This window comes from Lepisosteus oculatus, chromosome 28 (genome assembly GCF_040954835.1).
Source record: "Lepisosteus oculatus isolate fLepOcu1 chromosome 28, fLepOcu1.hap2, whole genome shotgun sequence".
Lineage (NCBI taxonomy): Eukaryota > Metazoa > Chordata > Actinopteri > Semionotiformes > Lepisosteidae > Lepisosteus > Lepisosteus oculatus.
In genome coordinates this window covers 10,188,511-10,216,274 of record NC_090723.1, presented here as the reverse complement: position 1 = coordinate 10,216,274, position 27,764 = coordinate 10,188,511, and the positions used below count along the sequence as shown (strand labels likewise).

Below are 27,764 nucleotides of genomic sequence, written 5' to 3'. Positions count from 1 at the left end.
CGCCTCCGAGCACTAGAGCACCGGCGGGGCGAAAACACAACTTCACGTCACGCGAAACTGTAACTTGAGCGCACCTGTCCTCGCCCAGGTGACGGCACGGCCAGCACACCTGACACGCGGGCGGCTGCAGGAGCATGCGCGGGCCGCGCAGGAACAGGAAAGTTTGATTCCCTTCCGACAGGAAAACAGGCACAGCGGCCACCTTGCAGCCGGGGAGCTTCTCCGGTCGTTCAGCCCGACTCCTGCTGCGCTGCCGCCGATCCAGAGCCCGGAGCGGGGAGTCCGGGGCGAAGCGCGCGAGTCCCGGCGCTGAACGGAGTTCTGTGTCGAAGGCGGCCCGTCTCTGGCTGTTCAAGTTCCCCTCGTGTGTGCGACCGGCTTTCAGTGTGTTTGTAGTAATACCCCCGGCAACTCAATGTGGTTAAAAGGCACCAGTAAAATTATTTAGTGTAATGCTTGAAGCAAAATGTTTAGTATAGCTTATCTATACAGAACCCCAGAGCTGGCAGAAACAGAACAGCTGTCCTGCAGGCTGCTGGGGGAGGAATCACACTAGAGCTGCAGCTCAGCAATTATTGTTTAATAATTATATATGATTATTTAATAATATTTATTATAATTTATAATAAGTATTTAATAATAATAATAATAATAATAATTGCTTACACTTATATGGCACTTTCCTGGACACCCCACTCAAAGCGCTTTACAGGTAATGGGGATCCCCTCCACCACCGATAGCATCCAACTGATTTAATAATAATAATGTTATAGTCTGGGATGTTTTGCTAAATGTTGCTGTTCTGGTAACTGATTTCTATGCCAGTAAATCTCTTTGAATCTGATCATTTGTTCGGTGAAGGGAGTTTCCAATTTGCCCTTTTTAAAACTTCTCTCTTGAGCTCAACACAAACCTGTTATTTTGATAGGCGAGCACGCTGCACTCTCGCCCGCGGGTGAAACTCGGGGCGCCTGGCTCGCGGCGCGTGCCCGCCGAGCCGTGCGCCAGCGCGCGCGCGCGCGCGGATTCCTGCACCGACGGAGTCTGCGCGCGCTGCGAGAAAGACAACATCGTTCTGTCTCACTGCCCTGCGCCGCCAGGACCGGACCGCCGGGCCACTGAGGAGCCCACAATGCTGGCAGCGCTGAGTGCTTCAGGGGATTCCAGGCTCCCCGGCGCAGCTGAGCTGTAGAGACCCGTCCGGACGGAACCGTATGGGAACAGTATGCGGGAGATGGTGGGAGGCTGCTGTGTGTGCTCAGACGAGAGGGGCTGGGCAGAAAACCCGCTGGTGTACTGCGACGGGCACGGGTGCACTGTGGCCGTGCATCAGGGTAATGAATCAAGATACCGTGTCTGAGGTGTTGTGTGTGTGTTGTGTTTACGCCAGCTGTGCTTTAATTACCGACGGTGTGCGCGGCCGCTGTCCTGCTCGCCTGCGCTCACAGTGATGTTGATGTTGGAACACTGCCGTAGTGCTCGGCTAGAGACGAGTGCCGCCGGGGTCAGCTCAGCGCCGCTGTGTTGTCTTCTGCGTGCGTGTTTGATGGCGGTGGCCGCAGAGCCGGCGCGTCTGTGCCTGTGTACGGGCTGGAGCGGGTCTCTGCCTTGCCGGCCGTTGTTTGTTGTGGTCGTCAGCTGAGCGGGATCATGGCGATCCGCGAAGGCTCGCCGCCCCCTGCACACCGCAGCGCCCTTGTAAAGACGAACTGTTGCCCGTGAGCTACCGGGGGGGCGCGCCGGCTGTCCTGCCGCTACCGCGCAGCGCGGAAACAATCATTGTTCCTGCCGGACTGTTTACGTGCCGCTGCGAGCGCGTCGTGCGTGTTCTCTCCTGGACCCGTGTCCCGGCACTGTCGGCTCTCAGCAGGCCCGTCCGCTGCCCAGCCGGGCCTCGGAGGCCGCGGGTAAGCGCTGCTGTGCGACAGCTTACGGCAGGGTCACCTCGGGTAAACGGTTTGTTTGCTGACAGCTAGTTCCGCCCTTCAGGACAGGCGCGGGGCATTAGCTGGGGCAAGGTGTCTCGGGGGGGGGGGTAGTGACGCAGATTCCCTTTAGAAACGGACACCCCCCCCCCCCCCGGGGCGTCAGGGAGAATCTCACTCCTGTAGCTTTAAACTTTCCCATGGGAAGACTCCCTCAACAGTGCAGTGTGATCCCTCTCCCGAACTCCGGGGTGAAGCCGAGCAGCAGATGTGTGTGAGATAGCCATTTTAAGGCTGTACACTTTCCCCCGTGTATTTACTCTTAAGTACTATCCCTGAAGCTCCCTCGTGTACATCTGCCAGCAGCTCCTAAAACCCGGAGTGGATCGCACTGCTCTGTGGATCCTGTTCCAGTGCCTGCAGCAGCTGTACAGGGCCTCAGTGTGTGGCCAGGAAAATCGCACCGGGTTTTACTTCCCATCTGCTCATGGTCTCCCTGTGGCACACGGACCTCAGGCAACCTCCACTTCAGGAGTGAAAGACAGACAGGACCCACGATGGCAGCTGTGATGTTGCACTGGTGCCCTGATGCAGAGGCCTGTCCTGTGCGTTTGCCCAGTGTGGTCTTGGCAGGAGAAGCTGCCACAGTACTGCGCACAGCCTGGGGGTCCGCAGGGCGCTGCTGTCGTGGCGATGCTCTCAGCAGGGCTGGAGCGTGCTGTGTGTGGAGCAGCTGCCCCCCAGCAGCCCTCACCTGGGCCCTGGTACCAGTGGAGACAAAGGGGCCGCAGCTGGGCGCACTGGCGCGGGGCACAGGCAGCAGCACTTGTCATAACAGAGGCTTGTTGTAGCAGCAGCAGGTGTGGAAGCTGCTTTGCTCAGCAGTTCGAATTGTTACCGGGCGCACCTGCTGTCGGAGTGCTTGAGATCCGGGAATCCGGGAGGGAGGCCAGCCCCGCGGTGTGCTCCCCGTGGCCGAGGCGTGGGGCTGGTATGTTCCCCGGCTGCACTCTGCTCCCCCCCGACGCCTGCCCTGTGCCAGTCTGCGCCAGGCGGGCAGCAGAGAGTCTCGCAGAGCGCCGGCAGCGACTGTGTCCCTGTGTGCGAGTATGAGGGCCTGTGCATGTGTGACCCTGTCTCCCTGTCTTGCAGCCTGCTATGGGATCGTCCAGGTGCCCACTGGACCCTGGTTCTGCCGCAAGTGTGAGTCCCAGGAGAGAGCCGCCCGAGTGGTGAGTCCGGCCGCTGGCGTTATCGCCGCCCGTGTTCGGAGTCGTAGTCCTTGTGAGTCACAGCAGCTGGGGGAGCAGAAGGACAGTCTGCTCCTGTGAAGCACTCAAATCTTTACACAAGGAGAAAAACAGTTCAGTCTGTGTTCTTATTGCTGGGCTTCTTGTTCAGTCAGAGGAGCTGAAAGTGTTGCAGTAAAAGTAAAAGCCCAAGCACACCTTTATCTCTGTGTATCTGCTGTCTGTATTGTACTGCTGCCAGCATATACAGACTGTAGGTAGCAGGGCCTTCAGTATATAGTCTGTCTGTGCAGTTCATGGCTCTGTCATCTGTGTTTGTGCTTGCTGTCCTCTCTCTGTGTTGAGGGTATTTGCGTGTGTGGGGAGCTCTTCTGTGTGTGAGCAGGTAGGGCAGTGGCAGCACAGCGAGGGGGGCAGCCTGTCTCCCTGACTGCGTGTGACTCACACAGAGGGGGGCTGCTCTCTCTTTCTCAGCACTTTCCTGTCTCTCTGATGTGTGTCTGCTGTGAAGAACAGGAAGAGCTCGAAGTAGGGCTCGGCTGAGTGGAGAGGATGTTGTGGCCGCTGAGATTAGCTCAGAGCTACGTGTAGCTGCGTTTGTCGCCCTCCCATGTGCCTGTGCTGCTCGGCAAGGCTTGAGAGACACTCTGCCCCAAGCCGAGAGATTTTGCTCTTAGTTTGTAACTGTTTCTCTGTCTCCATTGTGCATGGCTGTTTCTCCAGAGAGCTGTGTGAACCACTGGTTTGGCTCTGAACTCCTGACTGGGGGTTGTGGGTTCAAATCCCCCCTGTAGTCTTGAGCAAAGTACCCAGAGGGCAACAGCGACCCCCAGTGTATGAAGGGGTACCAGGACTTGTTACCCCTGTGAGCTGAGTGTCAGTGAGAATCTCCAGCTGCCTTCCACAGACAGGCTCCTGAAGCTGTAGTGCAGGGCTGGCCTTTCTCAAAAGTTAGAAGGAGAAGCATGTGGTCATGACAATGAGATCTTTCTGTGCTGTTTTTAGCTGGGGTTGTCATGCATTACTGAGTCAGCAGGGCTGCCGGGTACAGGAGGAGACTGGAGAGCTTCTCAGAAACATAACAGTGAGGCAGGTTCACAGCGGTGAGATGGCAACACAGCCTGCATACACCTCCTTACTTTCTTTCCTCCTGTGCTATGATCCGCACTGGATTCATGGATTTCCCAATGAAGCTTGATGGTGCCAAAGTACTGTACGTTCTTCTGCACTGAAAATGTACTTAAGTTCAGGAAGGAAGTCTGATATAACCAGGACCCAGTGTTGACTTATGAATGAGAGCCGTAGCTGATAAAATGTAGAATGGATGAAGCAGGAGTTTGCACAGTCTGACGCGTTTCCCCATGAGGTGCCCAGCAGTGTTATTAGCGAGAGGGAAGTCACTGTCTGTTTGTTCTTTTGCTGTTTCAGCGATGCGAGCTCTGCCCTCACAAAGATGGTGCCCTGAAGAGGACAGACAATGGAGGTGAGGTGGCTGGGGTCTCCTGAGAGGGGCTGTAGCCCCTTTCTCCTCTCCCCTTGGGCTCTGATCCTGGCAGGGGACAGAGGACTCACCATGTCACTCTGACCTCTGAGTTCCTCCCTTCAGAAGTGTGTATTTTATTGCTCCAAGTGTTAAATTGGTTCAATTAATTATATAAACCTGAAGACACTGTGGCCCTGGAGCATTGAGGTGTACATGGCTGCTGTTTATGGTATGTTTTCAAGTTCATAAAACTCTGCAGCAGTTTTTTTTTTAATACAATGATGAATGTCACCTAGCAACAGATGCTGTAACCCCCTGTCACATGACACCAGCAGCGCTGTCTCCCCGGCGGAGCTGTGCAGTGAAATATCTCTTCACCTGTACTGAGGGTCCAGTGGAGTTTTTTTATTCTCTGTTACTGTCTTTCCTTCCAGTCGTTCTCTAAATGTCTCTAATTGGCTGCTCCACAGGCACTTCAGTGAGCACCAGCTCTCCAGCTGTGCAGGTCCTGTTCAGGGCAGGGGCACTGGCCAAGTGAAATATTTTTCTCTCTGAAGTACAGATAGTTACCTGTATTATCCAGTATTAACTTTCCACTTCCAAGAGGGGTAGTTGAAAAGCACAAATGATGATTAATAGCTCTCTCTGTGCTAATAGCACCTCTCAAAGAGGCACAGATTGTTTGTGTTAAATATAGTATTTCAATAAATTACTGGCACATGTGAATCAAAGTGGAACTTTCATATCTAGTTCTTACAAGAGGAGGGTTTCTTTTAAGCCGAGAAATTACTGATACATGGAAAAGATCAGCAAGCCTCACTGTGGAGGTGGAGATGGGGGATATTCCAGAGCACAGCCTGGTGCTAAGAGAGTGAGGCCTGTCTGCAGGGGAAGAGCTCTGATTTAACCACTTTCATTGCTAATTATCTTGTAATTTACACTGATTAGCATTCAGAATCACTTAGAACTACTGGTTTGTATTTTGGGAAGGGAAGCTGACTGTGTTCTGAAACTGCTGATGAAGAGGAGGCGTAGGAGGAGGAAAAAGTGTGTTGTCTCGTCGGTTGGCCCAGTTGTTTGCCACGAGTTTTTCATCCGGGTGTCTGTGTCCCTGCAGGGTGGGCGCACGTGGTGTGTGCCCTGTACATCCCAGAGGTGCAGTTTGCGAACGTGCTGACCATGGAGCCCATAGTGCTGCAGTTCGTCCCCCACGAGAGATACAACAAGGTACCCCGATGCACAAACACCCCCCCCCCTGCTGTGTGGGGTGTCTCTCAGCCACACCTCCCTTTTCAGTTCATTAGCACAAGTATTGTCCATCACAGGGCAGTAGATGGGTCTTCTCTCACAGTTTAAAGACATGCTGTCCAGGCTAAGTGTTGTTTCTGAACTGTCCCGATTATGTGTGTGTTTCATGCACTGGATTGGCATCTTGTCTAGCGTATACCCTGCTTGTGCCCAGTGCCCGCCAGGTTGGGCTCACTGTGACCCTCTAAGCTGGAAATAAATGGATGATTAGAAATGTTGAATACATTGAGCTCCAGAACCAACATGAAAACCAGATGTAAGACATCTCTGTGGTGGCTCCCTGTCTGCTGTTTCCTCTCTGTTCAGTTCAAGAGGCAGTATTGGGCTGGCAAGACTGAGCATGCTCCAGTTTAGACAGATCAGTGTTCCCTGGCACAGGAGCGGGATCTGTGTTTCTTCCTCATGGCTGCCAGGGAGTGTCTATTTCCGGCAGCAGGCGGCAAGACGGCCTCTCCAGTAATGCGCTGGTGCAGAGCTGGGCTTCTCTGTGCGCTCAGTTCCTGCTTGGTTCAGCGGGCATCTCTCTCTCTCTCCTGCAGACCTGCTACATCTGTGAGGACCACGGGCGCGAGAGCAAGGCTGCCTCGGGGGCCTGCATGACCTGTAACAGGCAGGGCTGTCGGCAGGCGTTCCACGTCACCTGGTGAGGGAGCGGGGTGGGACGCCACCTGGTGAGGGAGCGGGGTGGGACGCCACCTGGTGAGGGAGCGGGGTGGGACGCCGCCTGGCGCAAGAGGGAGCGGGGTGGGACGCCGCCTGGCGCAAGAGGGAGCAGGGTGGGCCTGCCACCTGGCACGAGACGGGTGTCTGACAATAGAGGAGTGGGCAGCTGGAGAGGGAAGGGTTAATGTGTGCTTGCTAATCTCAGTGTGCAGTGGCTTGGCATGTGGGTGGCTGTGCCAGGCACCCAGAGTGTCAAAATTGTACCTGTCACTCTGCCCCCTCCGCTCACTGCCTGTCTGTTTCAGCGCCCAGATGGCCGGGCTGCTGTGTGAGGAGGAGGGGCCGGAGGCTGACAATGTCAAGTACTGTGGATATTGCAAATACCACTACAGCAAGATGGTGAGTTTGTCCCCGCCGACCTGCGCTGCCCTCGTGCTGTACTGGTGCGGACTGCGGCGCTCCGCTGTGCTCACACTGTTGCCTCTCGCTCTGGCGTGCAGAAGAAGACCAGGCCAGCAGGGGGCAGCACGGGCGGCTCCTTCTGTCACACCCGCAGCAGCTCCACCTCGCCCTCGCAGGACAAGCACGGCTCGCACCACTACCGGCAGAGGAAGGTGAGAGTGCGTCTGCCCCCCCCGCCCCCAAGGGAACTGGGTCCTGTGTCTGGGAGGAGTGGGGTATCAGGGGTGCAGTGCCCACTACGCGGGCACTACGCGGGGGCGCGTTCAGTGTGGAGGCGGAGCCCTGGATGAAGGGCGGCGCGTTACCTTAGCAGCCACAGCTGTGAGGGCTCTTTGAAAACACACGGAGCCCCTCCCCCCAGGGACGAGCAGGGCTCCCCCGGAAAGAGAGGAACTTCCACCTGCAGTCCCAGAGGGGATTGTACCCGAGCCTGAGGCTGTCGTTTTTCTTTTTATTTATCTTTTATTTTTTGCCTGTGCCATCATGTATCTCTACCGGCGCAGGCTGACCGTTTTCACAAGTCGGGATTTGTTTTGGCCCCTTGCATCCCTGCTCTTCCAGGCTGGGCCCTGTGAATAGAGTAAACATGATGCATTTTTCTTTTTTGGGGCTTTTTGTGTTGTTGTTTTTTTTTACTTTTTTCCTCTTATTTTTGGTTCTCGCTCACCTCACGCTGGTTCTTCTGTCCGACAGTAGGGGCGTCGACATTTTACTGGCGCTCGCTGTGGCTTCTCCCACTCCTCCCACACTGTTACACCAGTGGGAACTGGGAGGAGTGGGGTGTCAGGGGTGCGGGCAGGGTGTGGGGGTAACCGCGCAGGGTGAAGCTGCAGCCACGCTGTGTGTCTGGACTTGAAAGAGACTGTGCCTGAGGAGCAGCAGGGCTCTGTGACTCACAGGCTCCGTTCAGGCCTCTGAACGCCCTTATAGCAGAGCAAACACCGGAAGGGAGTAGCTTTTTTATCTCTGGTGTTGTTTTACTTCGGGATTTTTTTTTTTTATTTCACACTCTTGGTTCGGAGCTGTGCGCCTGTGGAGCAGATGAATGTGTTCCTGTAAAAGTCTGGTTCTGCTGAGCCTCAGAAAGTCCCTTTCAGCAGTCATCCTGTAACTCTGGGCTGGAAAGATTGAGTTTGTGGATCTCACGGCAGAAAAGAAACTGAAGTTAAACTGTGAAACAGACCGAGTGTAGCTGTTGCTGCACAGTGGGAGTACATACTGTAGCCATGTCTGCTGAATCTGGGTGTATTGGTTTAAGCTTAGCTTAAACTAAGGTAGCCCTCATTCACAATTAGCATTGAATTCTAAAAAATCATTTTATTAGAAGAAACAAAAAGAAATGTAATATATATTGTTAAAAGTTTACAATGTAAAGGCCTTGCTTACCATATTGTGTACAGTTGTGCTCCAAACTTTATGACAAGGTATTGCTGCTGTGGAAATGGAAAAGAGCAAGGAGATAATTCCTGGGTTTAAAGGAATATCCTACTCTGACAGGCTGAAGGAAGCAGATCTTCATGCTCTAGAACACAGAGCACTGCCGAGAATGTAAACCAAATGGACCGCATTTAGAACTCAGAACGGGAGGTACTTCTTTACACAGAGGGTTGTGGGAGTGTGGAACAGGCTGCCCAGCCATGTGGTTGGATGCTAATACCCTGGATTCGTTCAAGACGCAGCTGGATAAGATCCCCTCTAGGCAAATAGCCAGCAGCCAAACCAGCATGAAGTCCCAGTGGCCTCCTCTTGCTCCCAGCCCTTCCTGGTCCATTTTGTAGAGCGTTGTGTGCAAAACATGTAGCAGCACTGTGCAATAAGCACAGCAGTGCCAGCTGCAGCAGTGTGGGACCTGTCCTCTCCAGTGTGCGAATCCTGCTGGCTGGAGCTTTTCTCAGTGATCCTGGCTCTTTAAAGGCTCATAATCACCCTTGAGGCCTGGTGTCATCAGGAGCTGCGTGTGTGGCAGGCTGTTTAAAGATTGGATTTTGAGAGCACGCTGGTGTTACTACACCCATTTCCTCTCTGAGCCTTAACCCTGCTGACTCTCAAAGCAGTGTGAATTGCAGTGATGCGTGAGTTATTCTGGCACTGCTCTTGATAATAATTATACTACTAATAATAATTGCTTTCTGGACACTCCACTCAAAGCGCTTTACAGGTAATGGGGATCCTCTCCACCAGCACCAGTGTGCAGCCCCACCTGGATGATGCGACGGCAGCCATAGTGCGCCAGAACGCTGCCCACACATCAGTTATCAGTGGGAAGGAGAGCAGAGAGTCTTGTCATTGTGCCTCTATTTTTTACACACCCACGCCCTCTCCCCACACAAACCGTCCCAGGAGAGAATCACCGAGGGTACAGAGCCCTTCCAGGTTTTACAAACCACAGATCTCTTGTGGACACGTGCTGGATAGTTTTAGCTTTTTACCTTGTTTAAGGTAAATAGATATAAAGTGAGTGATAAGCAGAGTAATGGTCTAATAGTAAAGTAGTGACATAGTGTATATACTGTATTTGCTTCCTGCCCCATCAGTGCAGCCCTCTATGGGGGCCTGCAACTTGCAAGAGCTGAAGTGGCACCTGACTGCCCTGTCCTGGAGGTGGCGCTGTTTGTCCCTCGTGCTTTCTGCACGGCTGGTCACCTCTGCACCTTGCCAAGCAGCTGGTTTCAGCATGAGGAGTTCAGCCAGAAAGCAGGATTATCTCTGTGGCGCCCAATCATTCGGTGGCATTTTCAATTCTTAGATGCTTTATATTGGATTGCAGTGCCACCAGCATCAAAGCCATGTGCTCGGAGATGAGAGCCGAGCCAGGGATTAGCCCACAGCCCCCCGCTCTCAGGGGCCTGAGCGGTACAGCTGCTCTCGGCCTCAGCCTGTGTTTGTTCTGAGATCTGTGGAGGCAGGTCAGGATGGGGACTGAAGGCAAGAAGCATCCAATTAGTCTGTCCCTTGCTAGCAAAAGTGAGCTGTCTGCCAGTTTCACGCGAGTCGTTCTATCTGGAGCGCACAGGAAATGCCTTTCCAGGCAGATGGATCTCTCCGGCTGCAGCGACGAGCAACTGGAGAGCGTTGATTGCCAAACTTGCCCTTTGGAGACCTGCCGAGACTGTGTGCAGTGCTGAACTTACCCGTGTGCTCTGACCTGAGGCTGCTGCTCTGCACTTTGGCTTCTTGGTGCTGTTCGTTAGTGGAGATGGGTGGTGGTGGCTGGGGAAAAGGAAGCCATTCTTGGCATCTTTTCTTTTTTTTGTCCTCTTTATTTTTGTGTGTGATCTCAGATCTAGCAGGGGGGAGGGGGCGCGAGACCGTGTTTTAATGCACGACTGCAAGTGAGTTTCCGTTCAGTACGAGGGAACTGCGTCACTGAAGAGGCCCTGAGAAAAGAGCTGGCCTGGCAGCTTGGTTTCTGCCCATTCAGGTGCTGCTTTGTGTTCCAGCTCCAGCCTCCTGTTCCCTCTCCCCCCACAGTAACTCTGCTGCCCAACCCCTGTGCTGGATTGTAGAACAGGGAACGGGGGAGGAGGAGGGTGTGTGCGCGAATTGTTCTGCGCTCTAGAATTTAGTGGGTTTTGTCTTTTAAAGAGACAGTGCACTGCGGGATAAAACAAAACATCTCTTGGCCCTAGCCTCCTTTTCTCCACATGTGTGCGTATGCATGGGCAATTGTGCGTGCGTGTGTGTGTGAGTGTGCCTCTGTGCATGCCTCTGTGCGTGCGTGCCTGTGTGTGTGTGCGTGTGTGCATGCCTGTGTGGGTGTGTGAGTGTGCGTGCGTGTGTGCATGTCTGTGTGAGTGAGTGTGCGTGCGTGCGTGTGTGCATGTCTGTGTGAGTGAGTGTGCGTGCGTGCGTGCGTGAGTGTGTCAGTGTTGGGATTAGCTGTCCTGTGTGTGCAGGATGGAGAGGGGGGCTGGTTGCTGAGCGAGAGGTAAGCAGACACTCCCAAGCCCTGCTGGAGTCCTCTGTTCTTCCCTGCCTGCTCACAGGCCCCATTCTTCACTAATCACGGCTGCTCTCCCTCTCTCCCATTCTCCCTCCCTGTTTGTTCATGTAACAGTCTCTCTCCCTCCCGGTGTCTCTCCATGAGTGGCTGGTGGATTACTGCTGGTTCTACGGTGTGAGAGAGGAGGCCAGATAGGAGACCCTCTGTCCTCTGAGGAGAAGACTGATGGTTTTTCATGCCCTGAGCTGCAGTGTCTGTGAGAGTGAGAGGCTGTCGGAGAGAAGGAGGAAGGAAGGGAGAGACAGACTGTCTTCTTCTTCCTCTCCCAATTCAACACAACACACTGGTAGCATTGCTAAAATGGTCCCCAGCACGCTAACTTCCCTACTTGTTTTTTTGCTGCAGTTTCTAACGTTTCAGTGTATGAATTTAATCATCCCTGTAGGATGGTTAACAGTTCTTTTTTCCTGGTTAAAACAAAGTCTAGTAGTGTCACTGGGTCAGCAGGACCCAAAAGCATCACTGATGACCCTGCTTGTCTCTCAGACAACTTGTTTTCAGCCATGTTGCAAGGACTGAAGCGCTAGAGCTGTTCTGAATCCAGAAGGATGTCTGGAGAGAACCCAACTCATTTTCTCAAATATCGATAGCCACACTTGCTCTGGCTAGGATTGCATCTATTTTTGCAGTGTTTTTCTTAACAGATGATCAATAAATATAGGCTTTGAACTTTGTGCTTTGAGACTTGTCCTGTTGGTATTCTGAACAGTGTGGTGGCCTGAGAATATAATCTTTGTAGTGAATTTACTGAATGGGCTCCAGGTGTCCTACCCACTCTGATCACTGTACTGAATGGGCTCCAGGTGTCCTACCCACTCTGATCACTGTACTGAATGGGCTCCAGGTGTCCTACCCACTCTGATCACTGTACTGAATGGGCTCCAGATGTCCTACCCACTCTGATCACTGTACTGAATGGGCTCCAGGTGTCCTACCCACTCTGATCACTGTACTGAATGGGCTCCAGGTGTCCTACCCACTCTGATGACTGTACTGAATGGGCTCCAGGTGTCCTACCCACTCTGATCACTGTACTGAATGGGCTCCAGGTGTCCTACCCAGCCCTGATACTGAATGTGCTCCCCAGTCATGTTCATTGTACTTAATGTGCTGCAGGCAGGCATCTTGATCAGCCCTGTCCTGTCTTCCTAGAGCCACAAGGACAAGGTGCGGCAGAAGGAGAGACACAAGAAGTCATCCGATGGCCTGTCCAGCCTGAGCTCGTCTGTCCCGGTCAGTGTGGAGAAGGTGCGTTGGCCTGCTGTGGAACACTACAGGCTTGCTTCTGCCTGCTTTTATTTAATTAGCTCTTGATTCTCTTTGCGGAAATGCACATGGTTCACAGATATAATTGTGGCCTCTACACAGGCAAGGTGTTTGCAAGATCAGATCTGCTTTCGTTTATACCCGTCTTTCTCAACGTTTCCATTCCACAGCACACACATCACTTGCCCAAGCCTGTTATTTATATTTTTAACTGAATTTATTTCAGATTTTAATCTGAGTTTTGCCTTGAAAAGCACAATCGTCTTATCGTGGTGATGACAGTGAAAGTCAGTTCTCTACTTTTGATTTTTAAGTTCGAACTCCCCCCTGTGTGCAGTGTCAGGTGTGTCCCCAACAAGCAGCACAGCACAACACTTTGGTTACTCCTCAAAAATAATGAATTGATATACAATATTGAATACATGTATTTTTCATTATTCTTGTATGTGAAGTTTGCACAATTTGGCGGCACACTGGGGATGTATGAGGGCATACCGCAGCGAGATCGCGGACGCTGTCCTGACGAGATCTTCCTCGGTGGGGTCCTGGGCTCTGCCGTAGTCTCCTAAACTGCTAGTGTGTGTGTGGAAGGACTGACCTTGCTCACGCATGGGATGCACACCAGGGTTTTAAGCATTTCCAGCTCAAGCCACAGGTTCCTTTTGTTATGGGGAATAACAAAAGGCTGTAAGCCAGTTGCGTAAGGCATGTGATTTGAACTATGGCAAAGTGTATTAGAAATTGTCTGGAGCTCCAGTTCTGCTGTATTTAAACTCGGGCACCCAGATCATCTCTGCTCTACCTGGTGTAGGACAGTCTCTTTCAGACCTGAGCTGTTATTGGCGATCAGTACAGAAGTGGTGTTGTTGTTGATGTTGTCCTGTTTGTTTTGTGTTCAGAGCCTCTGTAGGAAGTTGCTTCCCGCTTCTTTGAAGAGATCTGCCCGTCTCGCTCCCACCCCCTCCTATGCAGCTACCTTTCCCGGTTCAGACAGGGGGACAATACAGGGGGTTTGGTTGGATCCTGCTGTTTCCCATTATGCCAGGGCAGTGCATCCAAAAGCAATCAGCCATGTACTTGCAAATGCAGCACAAATAAAAGCATTAATTGAATTATTAAGGCACGGAAAATTGGAGTCCTGTCTAGGGGTCAGTCCCCGACAAAGCCCGGCCTCTCGGAGGGTAACTCGCAGCACATGTGGCGGCAGCCCCACGAGGGGGGCAGCTCTGGAATGTGACCCTGCTGGTCCGGCTCCAGATGTTGTGTCAGGAGCAGGAGAGGGAGACACTGGGGGGCAGCAGTCGTGCGCATGAGTCTACGTGTGTGTACACGAGGATCCTGTGTGTGCGTGCACATGTGTGTGTGTCTGTGTGTGTGTCTGGTCAGACTCCCATTGGTCCATTTTAGATGTTACAGGGAGCTGAACTCGAGCTCAAGTTTATACTGATGGGCTGAAGAGCAGTTATATTTTAAATATTTTAATTCTACACAGGAATAATGGTGGTGTGTCTCTGCTTCATCTTGGTTCTTTGGTCTTGAGTTACAGAGTGAGGCCACCCCCTGTGTGCAGTTTACATGTTCTCCCTGGGTTCTGGTGCTTGTGAAGGACTAACATCTGGTGCTTCCAGATTTGTGACAGGAATAAGAATCTTTCTGATGAAAGGAATCACTTTACACACCAGTCAGTGTTTTCTTGGTAGACATTGAGAAATGTAAGCTTCTGAAGTGTGTGTTCTCTTGCAGAAGTTAGTTTTGCCCTCTCCTGCAGAAATATTTTGTTACTGGCAGGTTTGTTATAGGTGATTTGCAAATTCTGGAGATAAATATTATTTCTTGAACTGCTCTGATCCTCCCCAGGATGAGTAGAATGAAACGGATAGATAGGTGGATTTCTTACACTGTGCTTATTTCCAGTGGTACCTCTGCTTCTTTGTAAGAGGTAGCTGAGGTGCTCTGGCACATTACAGGATTGAGCAGTTAATTTATCCTGGAGAGGAGCTCGAGCAGCCGCACAGTGGGAGTCCCATCTCTCTTGCATGAGAGAGATGTTTTGTGTGTGTGCATGTGTGTAGCAGTGATTGTGCAAGACAGTGTGTGGGCGTGCATGAATATCGCTGGGGGTGTGCTTTGTTCCCCTTTTCACTCCGAGGAGAGATAACAGACAGGTACACATCTGCGCATGTAAACCACAGCCCTGCTGATCGTCGGCACTGCACAGCGCCGCAGCTGTTTATTAAGGAAACGCTGGGGTGTGGAGGTGTTTTGGTTTATCTTTGCTGTGCTGAGGTAGACGGCACCTCCTCGTTACCCCAGCAGCTGGCTGGTCCTCGCCTCAGTGCCGACCTGCTACAGCTGGGCTGCTGACTGACCAAAGGGCTCTGGCCGCTGGCCAGCACTGCGGTCTGGGATCCCTGAGGAGACCAGGAGGGGAGGAGGTCTCCTCCGACAGGGCAGACTTTCGGCCCCCATGAGCCGGGCTCGTGATAGTTTAATCGTCCGCGCAGCAGCCTTCTGGATTCAAGGCTTCTCCAGCAGAGCCATGAATGGGGCTGGCAGGGGTGCTGTTCAGAAACGACACCGAAGCAGCTGCCCATTCTTGATCAGTCCTGGAACATAATAGGACAGGAGGCCCCGGCAGCTGCTCACATCTGTTGCTGTGCTCCCTGCGAGAATGGGGGCAGGGGCAGGCGGCGCCAGGGGGGGTCTGCAGTGCCCATCAGAGCAAGAGGGAGAGAGGGCAGCAGAGGGTGGCCTCGGTACTCTGGGACAATAGGCCCTGGGGGTCGCCACGGCAGCAGCAACAAGCCCCTCCCTCATTCCACCCACCGTCTCCCAGGGAAACACAAAGTCATGTGAAAACAGCTGCCCCCCCCCCCCAGCCCTGATCCTCCAGCAGCTTTTGCTTGTTTCCCAGGTTACGGGTTACAGGTTTTTATTGGCCAGCCCGCCGGCCCGGGGTGTCTGGATTGGTCTTTATCTCCAGCTGCTGCTGTGTGTGGTGGCTGAGGGGAGGAGGGAGGAGGCCCTGTGTCTCCTCTCTGTGTGACACCACTATCATAATAATAAACTATTTTGTATAGCACCTCAGAGTGTTTTACAGTACACCAAAAACGGAATATAGTAGGAGCACAGGGGCACAGAGGACCTTTTAGTAAAAGCCCATCTAAAAAAGGTTTTGAGTGCAGATTTGAAACAGCTCCGGAAAGGAGACTCTCTGATATCCTTTGGGAGGGAGTTTCTAAAGTTGTCACTACTACTATTACCTGTACGATGCAACGGCAGCTAAAGTGCACTACGCTCCCCACACACCAGCTCTCAGTGGGGAGGAGAACAGAGTGATGAGGCCAGTTCATAGAGGGGGATTATTAGGAGGCCATGATGGGTAAAGGCCAAGGGGAAATTTAGCCAGGACACTGGGGTAATACCCCTTCTCTTTTTGAGAAACACCCTGTGATTTTTAATGACCACACAGAGTCTCACAGGACTCACCCGAAGGATGGCCCCTTTTTACGGTATAGTGTTCCCCTCACTATACTGGGGCATTAGGACCCACACAGACGGCAGGTCGAGTGCCCCCTACTGGCCCCACTAAGACCTCTTCTAGCAGCAAACTCAGCTTACCCAGGAATCTCCCATGCAGGTACTGGTGAGGCTCACACCTGCTGAGCTCCAGTGGGCTGCCAGCCGTGAGATGCAGGGTGACAGAGCTGCTGACATAAAGCTGCTATGGTCTGGGGCGCAGCAGGAGAAGACCCTGTCACTCATAGAGTGGAGAGAGGCTAGGGGGACAAACAGGAGATCAGTATTAGAGGCACAGAGGGTGCGCGATGGGGATGATAGTAACTCAGACAGGTACTGAGGTGCCGAGCCATACAGAGCCTTATAGGTGAGCATGAGGATTTTGAAGTCAACACGAAACCTGAGAGGAAGCCAGTGCAGGGACTCCAGGATAGAAGTAATGAATGTGATCACTTGCACTAGACCTGGTCAGGATTCTGGCTGTCGAATTCTGGACATACTGGAGTTTGTTCAATGTGGATTTAGAAACCCCAGCGAGTAGAGCGTTACAGTAGTTCAGGTGGGCAGCTGCGTCAGCATGCGTAGTCTGCAAAGGAACAAGTAATAGGTTTATTCCATGCTGAAAAGAGAAGAAAGAAAACACAACGTTTTGGCCGTGGAGCCTTCTTCAGGTGTGTAGTCAATATGGGAAAAGACAAATGTGTTGACCAGCTTTTCAGCAGCAGTTAGCAAGAAAGATGTTTTGGCAATATATTTCACATATGACCAGTGTGCTGCTATCTCAGTGCTTGGCACTGCAGGTGTAACACACCCCTGCGTATAACGGGGGTCTCAGCTGCCCGGGCTGAGGAAGGTCTCCTTCAGCTCACCTGGCAAGTTCCCTGTCGTGTGACGCCGGAGACCCGGGTTCATGCCCAGCCAGTGAGGGGTGAACTGGCAGGGCAGGAGTGGCAAGGGCAGAAACCCCAAGAACCGTTACACGGGCATCACAGGCGGCACCTATTGTAAGACAGGATTTCACTGAAATGCTGCAGAGTTTAACTGCCGCTGCTCCAGCAGCATCACCTATGCTACCAGCACAACTGCTGCCAATCGTGCACCGCTGCTGCCAGCGAACAGGTTTGAGCCATTTCAGTTTGCACACTATGGGCTCTTGTGTTTGGCCAGGAGCTGCACCACAGGCTTCATACCAGGTTTTGAATACTTTTGCATAAGCAGATGCTGAGGCAGAAGAGTACGACCCACATGACTTTCCTGGTTGCTGAGTGTTGAAGAGCCTGGTGCTGGTGTAGCGTGTGGTTCCTGTGAACCAGGAGTCAGCATTCTGTCCCTGCTGCTAGTGCAGCCCCTCCTACACCATTGCAGCCACAGCCACTCTGCTGTGTTTTTTCAGCTCCCATGCAAATTGATTTAAGTGATGTCATGGCAAGTTCTGTTTCGATGTTGCTCCTGCCTGTCAGGAACATGTAGAACGTCAAGTAACACTGTCAGCACACAGCCACCCTGCCCCTGAAAGAGTTTAAAATAAATAGGAATTCCTGATTTTACATCATTCCTGATCTATCTACAGACACCCCTGCTCCTTCAGCCCCCTCAGCTGCAGTAAATCAGCCCACTCTCGTGCCCCTATCTGCCCTCCTGCCCCCTGGCCAAGGGGGAGATGTGAAAGAGTAGGCACAGCTGTGCACATCTGGAGCCTATTACCTCTCCTGCATGTCCAGATGTGCAGAGCTGCCTGATGTTTCCTACCTGAGCGGCGCTGTGCTCCCACAGCCCTGCGCTCTCTCCCAGCACAGGCCAAAGTGCGCTGGGGGAGGGGCTGAAGTGAAAGAGGTCAGAGGCCAGAGGTCAGGTGACACGTGCCCCATATCCTGCTGATATCTGACTGTGGAGTTCCTTGCCAGGATCTGCTCTGAAAGATGCGCTCTCCCTTCTCCAAGCTGTACAGAAGCAGATTCATGTTTATTGCATGAAAACATGCTGTTTTCAACACATTTTTCCTGCTTTACTTGATTCTTTTTCTCTAGCATCCACTATCAGGAGAAGTGATCTTAAAATAGACCACTGATAAATCATTGCATGTAAACAAGCAGTATTTATCACACTTAGTAAGTTAATGAATAATTTTGTCTAATCTCATGTGGTTTATCTTGCGGTTTATACTTAGAAGTCTCAAGTTTTTTTCAGTTGACTTCAGAGGGTTGGGGGAGGAAGGTGATAGAGACCCAAACTTCTGAATAATGTATGTAACACCGTGTGATTTCCTTTAAGTTAAAACAAAGTAATAGTAACGAAAAGCATTTTTTTTGTCACAGTAGGCAGCTGTTTTTCTTTTTTAAAAGTTTGATCAATATAATTGAGTGTCTGCGGGACTTATCCGCAAAAGCTTTGTGTCCCTTGACCTTTCTGTGTCTTCACAGGTCTCCTCCAGCCACCATGGGAGCAGCAAGGAGGGCAGTGAGGTCAGCAGGTCAGAGGTCAAGGGCAAGAAGCTCCTGGGTCACGGCATGGGGCATCGAGGGAAGAAGCAGGGGAGTGCAGGCAAGAGCTGCTCCTCCTCCTGCTCCTCCAGCCCATTCAACACAGGTAATAATAATAATAACAATTGCTTACACTTATATAGCGCTTTTCTGGACACTCCACTCAAAGCGCTTTACAGGTAATGGGGATCCCCTCCACCACCACCAGTATGCAGCCCCGCCGACCCCCGCCGAGCTCCTCTGAGCCTCACAGAGCCCCTCTGACCCCCTCCAACCCCCTGCTGCGCCCCTCCAACTGCCGACCCCAGCCGAGCCCTCCTCCTCCTACCCCCCCAGAAAGTCTCCTGCATTTTCAGAGCTTATTTGTCAGCACTTGATGTCCGTTGAAACCCGCCCTGCCGCTTCTGCCTCCCAGTTAAAAACACAAAACAGTGTCTGATTTCCAAAATGCGGCCTGACCCGCTTTTTTCTCCCAACGGTATCTCTGCTCAGCGGCCGAGCATTTCGCCTCTTCGGTCACAGGCGACCGGCCCCTCCTCCCAGAGCAGCTTTCAGTCCTGCAGTCCGCCAGAGGACAAGGTCACATTTACGTCCCCCAGACTCCTGTCTGGAAAGACGTCTGGAGTGCAGAATCATCCCCACGACAGCCTCCGCCCCAGTGATAGAGGCGTCCTGCTCCACGGCCGGCGAGCGGGTTCGGCTGTAGTGGGCTGTCTGGGCTCTGCCGTCCCCCGCCCGCTCGCCGTGCTCAGTGTCCGTGTCTCCGCAGGCGGTGGATCCCTCCCGTCCTCGCAGGACTTCCTGCACTTCTCCTCGTCCTCCGCGAGGCTGGAGCGGGAGCGAGGCGGCGAGGGCGCGGAGGGGCGGGAGGAGAGGGAGGAAGAGGAGGAGGAGGAAGAGGAGGAGGAAGAGGAGGAGAAGTACCCCCCGGGCCTGCCCCCCGCCCTGACGCCGGCCGAGACCACCAGCCGCAGCTCGCCGGCCTACGACAGCCAGCGGGGTGGGGGGGACTCGGGGGGCAGCTCCTTCGAGCCCAAGGTCACCATCTCCACCTTCGGCTCCATCATGCGCATCACCTCCACGGGGGGCCCGGCCAAGCTGCGCCGCGTGTCCCCGGGGGAGTACAAGCTGGCCAACCCGGTCAGCAGCTCCGGCCACAAGCACCAGCCCGGCGCCCCCGCCCTGGAGGGGCAGCTGTCGGCGGAGGCGCCCCCCACGCCGCCGCCCCCCCCGCTGAAGGAGAAGAAGCACCGCGGCAGCAGGAAGAGCAAGCACGGCCCGGGACGGCCGAGGGGCAGCAAGGAGGGCGCCGCCCACAGCCACGGCCACGCGCCCCCTCTGTCCGCCAGCCTGTACCCGGGCCCCCCCAGCCTGCCCCGCAGCACCTACCCCCTGCACTCCTCCGCCCGCAGCCCCTACCCCTCCTCGGGCAGCCTGGGCGCCGACTCCGGTGAGTCCGTCTCCGCGCTGCGGGTTCGAACGGCTCGCTGATATGAGATATATTTGCTCATGTGCTTCATCATCACACTACAGTGCAGGAGCCTGCAACTCATAAACCCTGGAAGGGATCAAGCTGCTGTATGATTTGTGTCCAGTGAGTGTGCCGTGTTCACTCTGTGCAGTGTGTTCAGTGAGTGTGCTGTGCTCATTCTGTATACACTGTGTTTAGTCAGTGTGCCGTGTTCACTCTGTGCAGTGTGTTCAGTCAGTGTGCCGTGTTCACTCTGTGCAGTGTGTTCAGTCAGTGTGCCGTGTTCACTCTGTGCAGTGTGTTCAGTCAGTGTGCCGTGTTCACTCTGTGCAGTGTGTTCAGTCAGTGTGCCGTGTTCACTCTGTGCAGTGTGTTCAGTCAGTGTGCCGTGTTCACTCTGTGCAGTGTGTTCAGTCAGTGTGCCGTGTTCACTCTGTGCAGTGTGTTCAGTCAGTGTGCTGTGTTCATTCTGTATACAGTGTGTTCAGTGAGTGTGCTGTGTTCACTCTGTCTACAGTGTGTTCAGTCAATGTGCTGTGTTCACTCTGTCTACAGTGTGTTCAGTCAATGTGCTGTGTTCACTCTGTCTACAGTGTGTTCAGTCTTTGCAGAGTTTTCTTGCCCCGATTAGCTGTTCTGTGTTTACAGATCTCTTCCTGGAACAGGTCAGGAACAGGAAGAGGTTTTGGGCACAAGTTCGAACTAGATTTAACTCTTAAATGTCTGGAGCTCCTGAGACCTCATACACACACGTACTGCGGACATCCTTCACTGTGTACTTACTGCACAAAGCACTGTTCTTATCTGCGACGTGTTCCCTGGCTGGGCGAGAGATGGGTAGTTAAGGGCGGACCGGTGGCTCTGTGGCTCAGGATCTGCGCCTGTGGCTGGAAGGTTGCCGGTTCAAATCCCACAGCCGGCAGAGGAATCCTACTCTGTTGGGCCCCTGAGCAAGGCCTTTAACCCCAACTGCTCCAGGGGCGCTGTACAATGGCTGACCCTGCACTCTGACCCCAGGCTTGTCTCCCTGTCTGTGTGTCTCATGGAGAGCAAGCTGGGGTCTGCGAAAAGACAAATTCCTAATGCAAGAAATTGTATAGGGCTAGTAAAGTGATGTTATGTTATTTAGTTATCATGAGCCTTTGAGCTCCACACTGTACAGCAGAAAGTGTCCCCATCGGGGTCTCACCTTCTCACCTTTGTCACCTTCCAGGCTTGTGCCTGTGCTGTTGTCCTCCTGACCCGTCTGTCCCTCTCACAGGTATCTACACCAGCAACAAGGACCCCATCTCCCTGGGCGCTGGGGGGCTGGGGTCGGTGTGCAGTACCCCCCTGTCCTCTGCCCTGCTCTCCGACCAGGGCCCGTCGAGCCGCCACTCTCTGGCTCCACCCTCCTCTGCAGGCAGCTCACAGGTACCTCCATTCCCGGGATACGGAGGAGACAGGAGACACAATTCCTGGTTTCTAGTTCCTTGTCTGTGCAGCACCAAGTACACCAAATTCCTTGTATGTGAAATGTACCTGGAAGATAAAGGTGATTCTGATAGGATAGGAAAGAGCAGAGGAGAGCAGGAGGCTCCCTCTAGTGGCTTGTTCTGTAAACTACACTTCCTAAGGTCTTATAAAACTCATAAGGCAGTCTGTTTTTAATAATAATTACTTGCTAGGTAAAAAAAATACTTCATATTAATTAAGATCATATGAAATGTCACAAACAAGGGGGTCATTCGGCACATTTAGCCTGTTTTGGTTAGTAGCTAATTGACCTGAGGAACTCATCCGTCCCCTTCTTGAAGGAACTTATGATAATTGAAGATGTGTGACAGCAGTGTTTCAAAATAACAATTTCAAATGCACTACCTTTTAAAGTGTTACTTTTGCAGCAGGAGGGATTTGTACTCTCTGTTTCAGTGACACATCTCTCTCTCCGACAGGTCTTCTCCTTCCCTGGCTCATCATACAGCCTCAGTTCATCTCGCGTGTTTGGCAGTCCTCTGACCTCCACCACGTCTCTGCCTTCTGCACTCAGCACCCAGACTCAGAGCTCGTTGGGAGGTACTGCTGGGCTCAGTTGAGAGCCTGTGATGTCTCTATGTCTCTGATCACAGTGCTGGGCTCAGCTGAGAGCCTGCAGTATCTCTGTGTCTCTGATCACAGTGCTGTGCTCAGCCGAGAGCCTGCAGTGTCTCTGTGTCTCTGATCACAGTGCTGGGCTCAGCCGAGAGCCTGCTGTGTCTCTGTGTCTCTGATCACAGTGCTGGGCTCAGCCGAGAGCCTGCAGTGTCTCTGTGTCTCTGATCACAGTGCTGGGCTCAGCCGAGAGCCTGCAGTGTCTCTGTGTCTCTGATCACAGTGCTGGGCTCAGCCGAGAGCCTGCAGTGTCTCTGTGTCTCTGATCACAGTGCTGGGCTCAGCCGAGAGCCTGCAGTGTCTCTGTGTCTCTGATCACAGTGCTGGGCTCAGCCGAGAGCCTGCAGTGTCTCTGTGTCTCTGATCACAGTGCTGGGCTCAGCCGAGAGCCTGCAGTGTCTCTGTGTCTCTGATCACAGTGCTGGGCTCAGCCGAGAGCCTGCAGTGTCTCTGTGTCTCTGATCACAGTGCTGGGCTCAGCCGAGAGCCTGCAGTGTCTCTGTGTCTCTGATCACAGTGCTGGGCTCAGCCGAGAGCCTGCAGTGTCTCTGTGTCTCTGATCACAGTGCTGGGCTCAGCCGAGAGCCTGCAGTGTCTCTGTGTCTCTGATCACAGTGCTGCGCTCAGCTGAGAGCCTGTAATGTCTATGTGTCTCTGATCACAGTGCTGCGCTCAGCTGAGAGCCTGCAATGTCTCTGATCACAGCGCTGCGCTCACCTCAGAGCCTGCAATGTCTCTGTGTCTCTGATCACAGTGCTGGGCTCAGCTGAGAGCCTGTAGCCTGTAGCTGAAGTTGCTTGTATGTGTTTCCAGGTTTGCAAAACACAGGAGAGTTCAGGCCATTCAGAGATAAGCTGCCCCTCTCTCACTCCTTCTCCCCTCTCGCCTCTGCCCTGTTGTTTCAGAGCCTGATCTGGAAGACTGCCGGTTTGTGTGTCGCGGCAGCTCTCCGCGAGAGAGCCTTTCTTCACAGTAACTATCCCTCTCCTGCCTCCGTCTGTCTCTCGGGCTGCAGCAGGCCCTGCAGCTGCGTGTGGATATAGTTGTATAGAAATCTGTCTGCTGAAGATGCTGCACAATTACAAACTTCTCCTTAAATTAAGGCTCAAGATCAGGATTTTGATTCTGTCTGATTCATTCTTGCAGATATATTCTGATGTATGACGGGCTGGTGTATCTGTTGGATAAGCAAAGCTTGTAAAAATGTCAGCTGTAGCGCCTTTAAATCTCTCATTAAGAGATTGTCAGTCAGATGGATAGCTTTAAGTTTACAAGGAGCCTGGGAGAGCCTGCTTCTCATATGTATTTGCATGTTAATCCCTCTTTTACTACAGCGATTGGAGCTGAGTGCAGTGTGGCTGTAAGGGGTTGTACAGCACCAAGGGGGTGGGATTGAGTGGGATAGTGGGCATCAGTTTCTGTTGGTACCCTTGTGTGGGTAGCTGTGCCAGAGCTACCCAGGCCTCACCCTGACCTGTGTCTGCAGGTCCCCGATGAGCAGCCTGCCCCTGCTGTTTGACCAGAGGGAGGGGGGCAGCGGGGGGCGCCCCGAAAATATCCCACCTGCCTCCTCCCACATCGAGCAGCTGCTGGAGAAACACAGCAGTGGAGAGATGGGCATCAACAGTGAGTCACGACAGACTGGGAGGGGCAGGCTGACAGACAGATCAGGAGACAGACTGACTGGGAGAGACAAGCTGGGAGAGACAGACAAGCTGATGAGGGACAGGCTGGGAGAGACTGATGGGCTGATGAGGGACAGGTTGGGAGAGACTGATGGGCTGATGAGGGACAGGTTGGGAGAGACTGATGGGCTGATGAGGGACAGGTTGGGAGAGACTGATGGGCTGATGAGGGACAGGCTGGGAGAGACAGACTAATCGGGAGAGACATGCTGATGAGGGACAGGCTGGGAGAGACAGACTGACCGGGAGACAGGCTGATGAGGGACAGGCTGGCAGACTGACCGCAGGGAGAGGCAGGTCTGGTTGTTTGTGGGCTAATTCCTGGCTTCCAGGGCTGCTTCTCTCCCTGGGCTCTCCGAGTCAGAGGTCACCTGTGCGTTGGCGAGAGCTGCGGTCAGGCCGCTGCACAGAGATTCTCCCTTTCTGGGAAAGGAACAGAAGCACCGGTGTTGAGCTCAGTGTCTGCTTTCCAGTGAACAGTAGAAGGTTTGGGTCCCTCTGCTAATGTGCTGTAACCCCCCTCTCTGTCTGTGCCAGTTGTGGAGATGCTGAAGTCGCTGCACTCCCTGCAGCAGGAGAACCAGAGGCTGCAGGACCAGATCGTCACCCTGACGGCCAAGAAGGAGCGCCTGCAGCTGCTCAACGTGGAGCTGGCCGTGCCCTTCCCCCCACTGCCCCCCCCCGCCGCCGCCCCCCCCTCCTCGGGGCACTTCAGCCTCCTCTCCACACCCAACGGTCAGCCCCAGCCCCAGCCCTGAGCACCCGCATGCCCCCCGCCCCTGTTTCCTTCTTGATTTGGTTTATTCCTTCGCTTCCTCCTTCTTTACTTCTGTCTCCGCCTGCTGACGCCTTCGCTCATCCGGCCCCCGGAGCCCCGCGGGTCAGCCGGGCTCTTCGAATGACCGGCTCCACTCTCTCCCGCCCCTCGCTGATGCGTCCTGAAAGATTTGTTTTTTGTGTGTTTGTGTTTTTCTTTTTTTGGTTGTTCCAGTCTGCAACACTGACCCCCTCAACACCAGCAAGAGCCCCCCCTCCAAGTCCAGCTTCATCAATGACAACTCGCTGACAACCTCATCTGAGGTGAGCCCCCCCCCCCACCCCATACCTGTGCTCAAGCAGCTGCTGGAGATTTAGTGTCACACTGTTTAGTCGGCCTCACTCTCCTCTGTGCGTTTTCCTCCTTTTTCTCAGGAGCTTCATTCAGGCTGTCAGAGTCGCAGTAGCTCCTCCCTGTCCTTCCAGGACACCCCGCCCCCACAGCAGAGCCCCGCCTCCCTGACGCAACCATTGGTCAATGGCCTGGGCAGAGGGTTGAGTGGCATGTTGGGAGGTGGAGCTCCGGCAACAAATCCCACCATCCCTATGGTGGGAGGGCTGATGGGCAGCTTGACAGGAAGTCCCCAGCTCTCAATGAATGGCATGATGGGAAATCTGAACGGGGTGATCCAGACGCCCGCCACGGTCCCTCAGCCCCCAACTCTACCACCCCAGGCCCCCAACCTGGCCCCCCAGGCCCTGCCCCAGAATGTGCAGCTATCCAACAGTCTGAGCACGTGAGTCTCCCTCTGCCACTTTTGCTGGGGTCAGGTGTTGGTCAGCAGATAAAGGTGATGTGTGACTAGTGTGCTCAGAGGTGGTGCTCTGGTGTGCCCAAATAAGGACATATTTATTAATGGCATTGTTACAGTACTGTGATGTTTAGTGACTGTGTTGCATTGTTTGATGAAAGTGTGACATCATTTGGTGAGAAAATGATGTGTTATTTGGCACGTGGTTTGCTGTTTAGTGAGTGTTGTGCTGTTGTTTGCTGACTGTGTTCTGTTGCTGTGCTGTGTTCTCAGGCTGCCCAGTGCCTCCCTCCTCTCTGAGCAGCAGAAGCACCTTCTCCTCCAGCAGCAGCAGCAGCAGCTCCAGCAGTTCCTGACCTCCCAGAACTTCACTCCGGTAATCAAGCCCCTTCTCTGCTCGCCTGCGCCCAGGCTGTCCCCCAGTGTCACTCCCCACTCCCCGTCTCCCTTCTATACTCCTGTTTGTGGACCCCACAGCCCACACGAGTACGAAGCGCTCACCCTGCGGTCCATGTGGGTCCTAATGGGAGACCTCCTGGGAAAAACTAAGGTTGCTGCTGGAAGAGGTGTTAGTGGGACCAGTAGGGGGCGCTCACCCTGTGGTCTGTGTGGGTCCTAATGCCCCAGTATAGTGACGGGGACACTATACTGTAAACAGGCACTGTCCTTCGGATGAGACGTAAAACCAAGGTCCTGACTCTCTGTGGTCATTAAAAATCCCAGGGTATTTCTCAAAAAGAGTGGGGGTGTAACCCCGGCTTCCTGGCCAAATTTCCCATTGGCCCTTACCAATCATGGCCTCCTAATAATCCCCATCTCTGAACTGGCTTCATCACTCTGCTCTCCTCCCCACTGAGAGCTGGTGTGTGGTGAGCGTTCTGGCGCACTATGGCTGCCGTCGCACCATCCAGGTGGGGCTGCACACTGGTGGTGGTGGAGGGGATCCCCATTACCTCTAAAGCGCTTTGAGTGGAGTGTCCAGAAAAGCGCTATATAAGTGTAAGCAATTATTATTATTAATGCCCCAGTATAGTGACGAGGACACTATACTGTAAAAAGGCGCCGTCCTTCGGATGAGACAAAAACCGAGGTCCTGACTCTCTGTGGTCATTAAAAATCCTAGGGTGTTTCTCTAGAAGAGTAGGGGTGTTACACGAGTGTCCTGGCCAAATTTCTCCCTGGTCCTTACTCCTCAGGGAACGAAATCATTTTTCCCAGAAACAGTTGTGATTTATTGACTGCTTGATTTCGGAGAGTTCTCTGTTTGTGTGTGTGCTTTTCTTCTTTAGGGTGTGTTTGTAGTGTTTTACCATCTCGTGGTATCTAAGGCGCAGATCTGCGTTGTGTGGTTGTCTGTGTTTTTGGTTTGATAGTTCTCATAGTGCTTTTATGGTCTTTCTGCACTCTGTATCAAACCATTCTTCTTTTGTTTCTTGTATTCTTTTAATTTTGATTTTAAGTTCAGTTTCTCAAAATATGAAATTTAAGTATTTTAGAGTCGCATTTATGCCTGAGTTTTTGATTTGATACAGAGTGTTTTGAAACGTCGTTAATAATGTCTGAATTTCCTGGTTGTTTAGCACTCTTTGGTATTTGTCCCGGCTAGATCAGGTCATACAGCTGGCTGGGCTGTGTCAGCGTGTCTCTGTGCTGGTGTGCTCTCTTGATGTAGAGTGAGATCTGACTGATGCAGAGAGGGGAGTTTGTGGCCTGACAGTGAAGGCACTGATACAGGAGGGGTTCAGGTCAGTGATAGCGTAGTCCACAACACTGCTGTTGCCTAGAGAGTTTTTGGGGCTCTCCCTGCACCCTGTCTCTCCCCACATCTGTCTCCGCGTCACTCCCTGCTACACTCCTCTCTCCCTGCTCTCTTAGCTTTCCCTGTTTTTCTTACTCTCGTGTCTCTCACTCTCAAGGAGCAGCAGGTAGTTGTATACCAGATGTTGCAGCAGCAGCGACAGAGGGAGCTACAGCGCCTCACCCTGGCCAACACCTTGCAGCCTGGCCCTACCCTGATGACATCATCTGCTGCGCCGCCTCTCCTGGCAGGCAGCTCCCCCCTAGGCAGCGGTATGATGACCTCATCGCCTACCCTCATTCCTGGGAACAACCTGATGCCGTCAGGCATAGCCCCACCTCTCAACGCCCCCGGCAACAACTTGCTGACCCCAGCAACGGCCTCGCCCCTGCAGAGTGGCCAGGGAAACCCCTTCTTCAGCCTGCAGCAGGACAGTCTGCAGAAGTCAGGGGTGAGGAAGATCATCCAACACCCAAAGAACAGTAGCAATGAGAAGATCTTCACTTTACCTGAGCCTTTGTGCTTACCTTAATGACTTAATTGAATTAATTAGTGAGTTAAGTCTGAATTACCACTTTTTACAAGCTTGTAGAGTCTGTTAATTTTGAGGACCAGAAGTGTAGGGAACTGATATATATTAATGACAAATTCACTCTTAACATATTTTGATCAGGAGATCTTTCCTAAGCTGATACGATTTCAGTGTTTTGCATGCTGTATAAAAATATATTTTGCTGTACAGCTAGTCAGTA

At 53.1% G+C, this 27,764-nt stretch overlaps 1 protein-coding gene across 2 annotated transcripts in view; it reads left to right on the top strand.

Moving 5' to 3' along the window:
• The first annotated feature begins 1,000 nt into the window (after window positions 1–1,000).
• Window positions 1,001–27,764, top strand: part of LOC102696006 (MLLT6, PHD finger containing) — a 29,281-nt gene continuing 2,517 nt past the window's right edge. Inside the window, exons 1-19 of one of the 2 annotated variants that reach the window (XM_069185569.1) lie at window positions 1,001–1,335; window positions 3,079–3,158; window positions 4,605–4,659; window positions 5,777–5,886; window positions 6,507–6,610; window positions 6,936–7,029; window positions 7,131–7,244; window positions 12,248–12,328; window positions 18,301–18,466; window positions 19,130–19,810; window positions 21,093–21,244; window positions 21,766–21,886; window positions 22,867–22,933; window positions 23,448–23,587; window positions 24,184–24,381; window positions 24,638–24,726; window positions 24,838–25,199; window positions 25,488–25,590; window positions 27,131–27,463. In XM_069185569.1, the coding sequence (XP_069041670.1) occupies window positions 1,227–1,335; window positions 3,079–3,158; window positions 4,605–4,659; window positions 5,777–5,886; window positions 6,507–6,610; window positions 6,936–7,029; window positions 7,131–7,244; window positions 12,248–12,328; window positions 18,301–18,466; window positions 19,130–19,810; window positions 21,093–21,244; window positions 21,766–21,886; window positions 22,867–22,933; window positions 23,448–23,587; window positions 24,184–24,381; window positions 24,638–24,726; window positions 24,838–25,199; window positions 25,488–25,590; window positions 27,131–27,463 (3,159 nt within the window). In that variant the 5' untranslated portion in view covers window positions 1,001–1,226. Of the gene's footprint in view, window positions 1,336–3,078; window positions 3,159–4,604; window positions 4,660–5,776; window positions 5,887–6,506; window positions 6,611–6,935; window positions 7,030–7,130; window positions 7,245–12,247; window positions 12,344–18,300; window positions 18,467–19,129; window positions 19,811–21,092; window positions 21,245–21,765; window positions 21,887–22,866; window positions 22,934–23,447; window positions 23,588–24,183; window positions 24,382–24,637; window positions 24,727–24,837; window positions 25,200–25,487; window positions 25,591–27,130; window positions 27,464–27,764 lie in introns of both variants that reach the window. The other variant, XM_069185568.1, reaches the window with a different exon arrangement.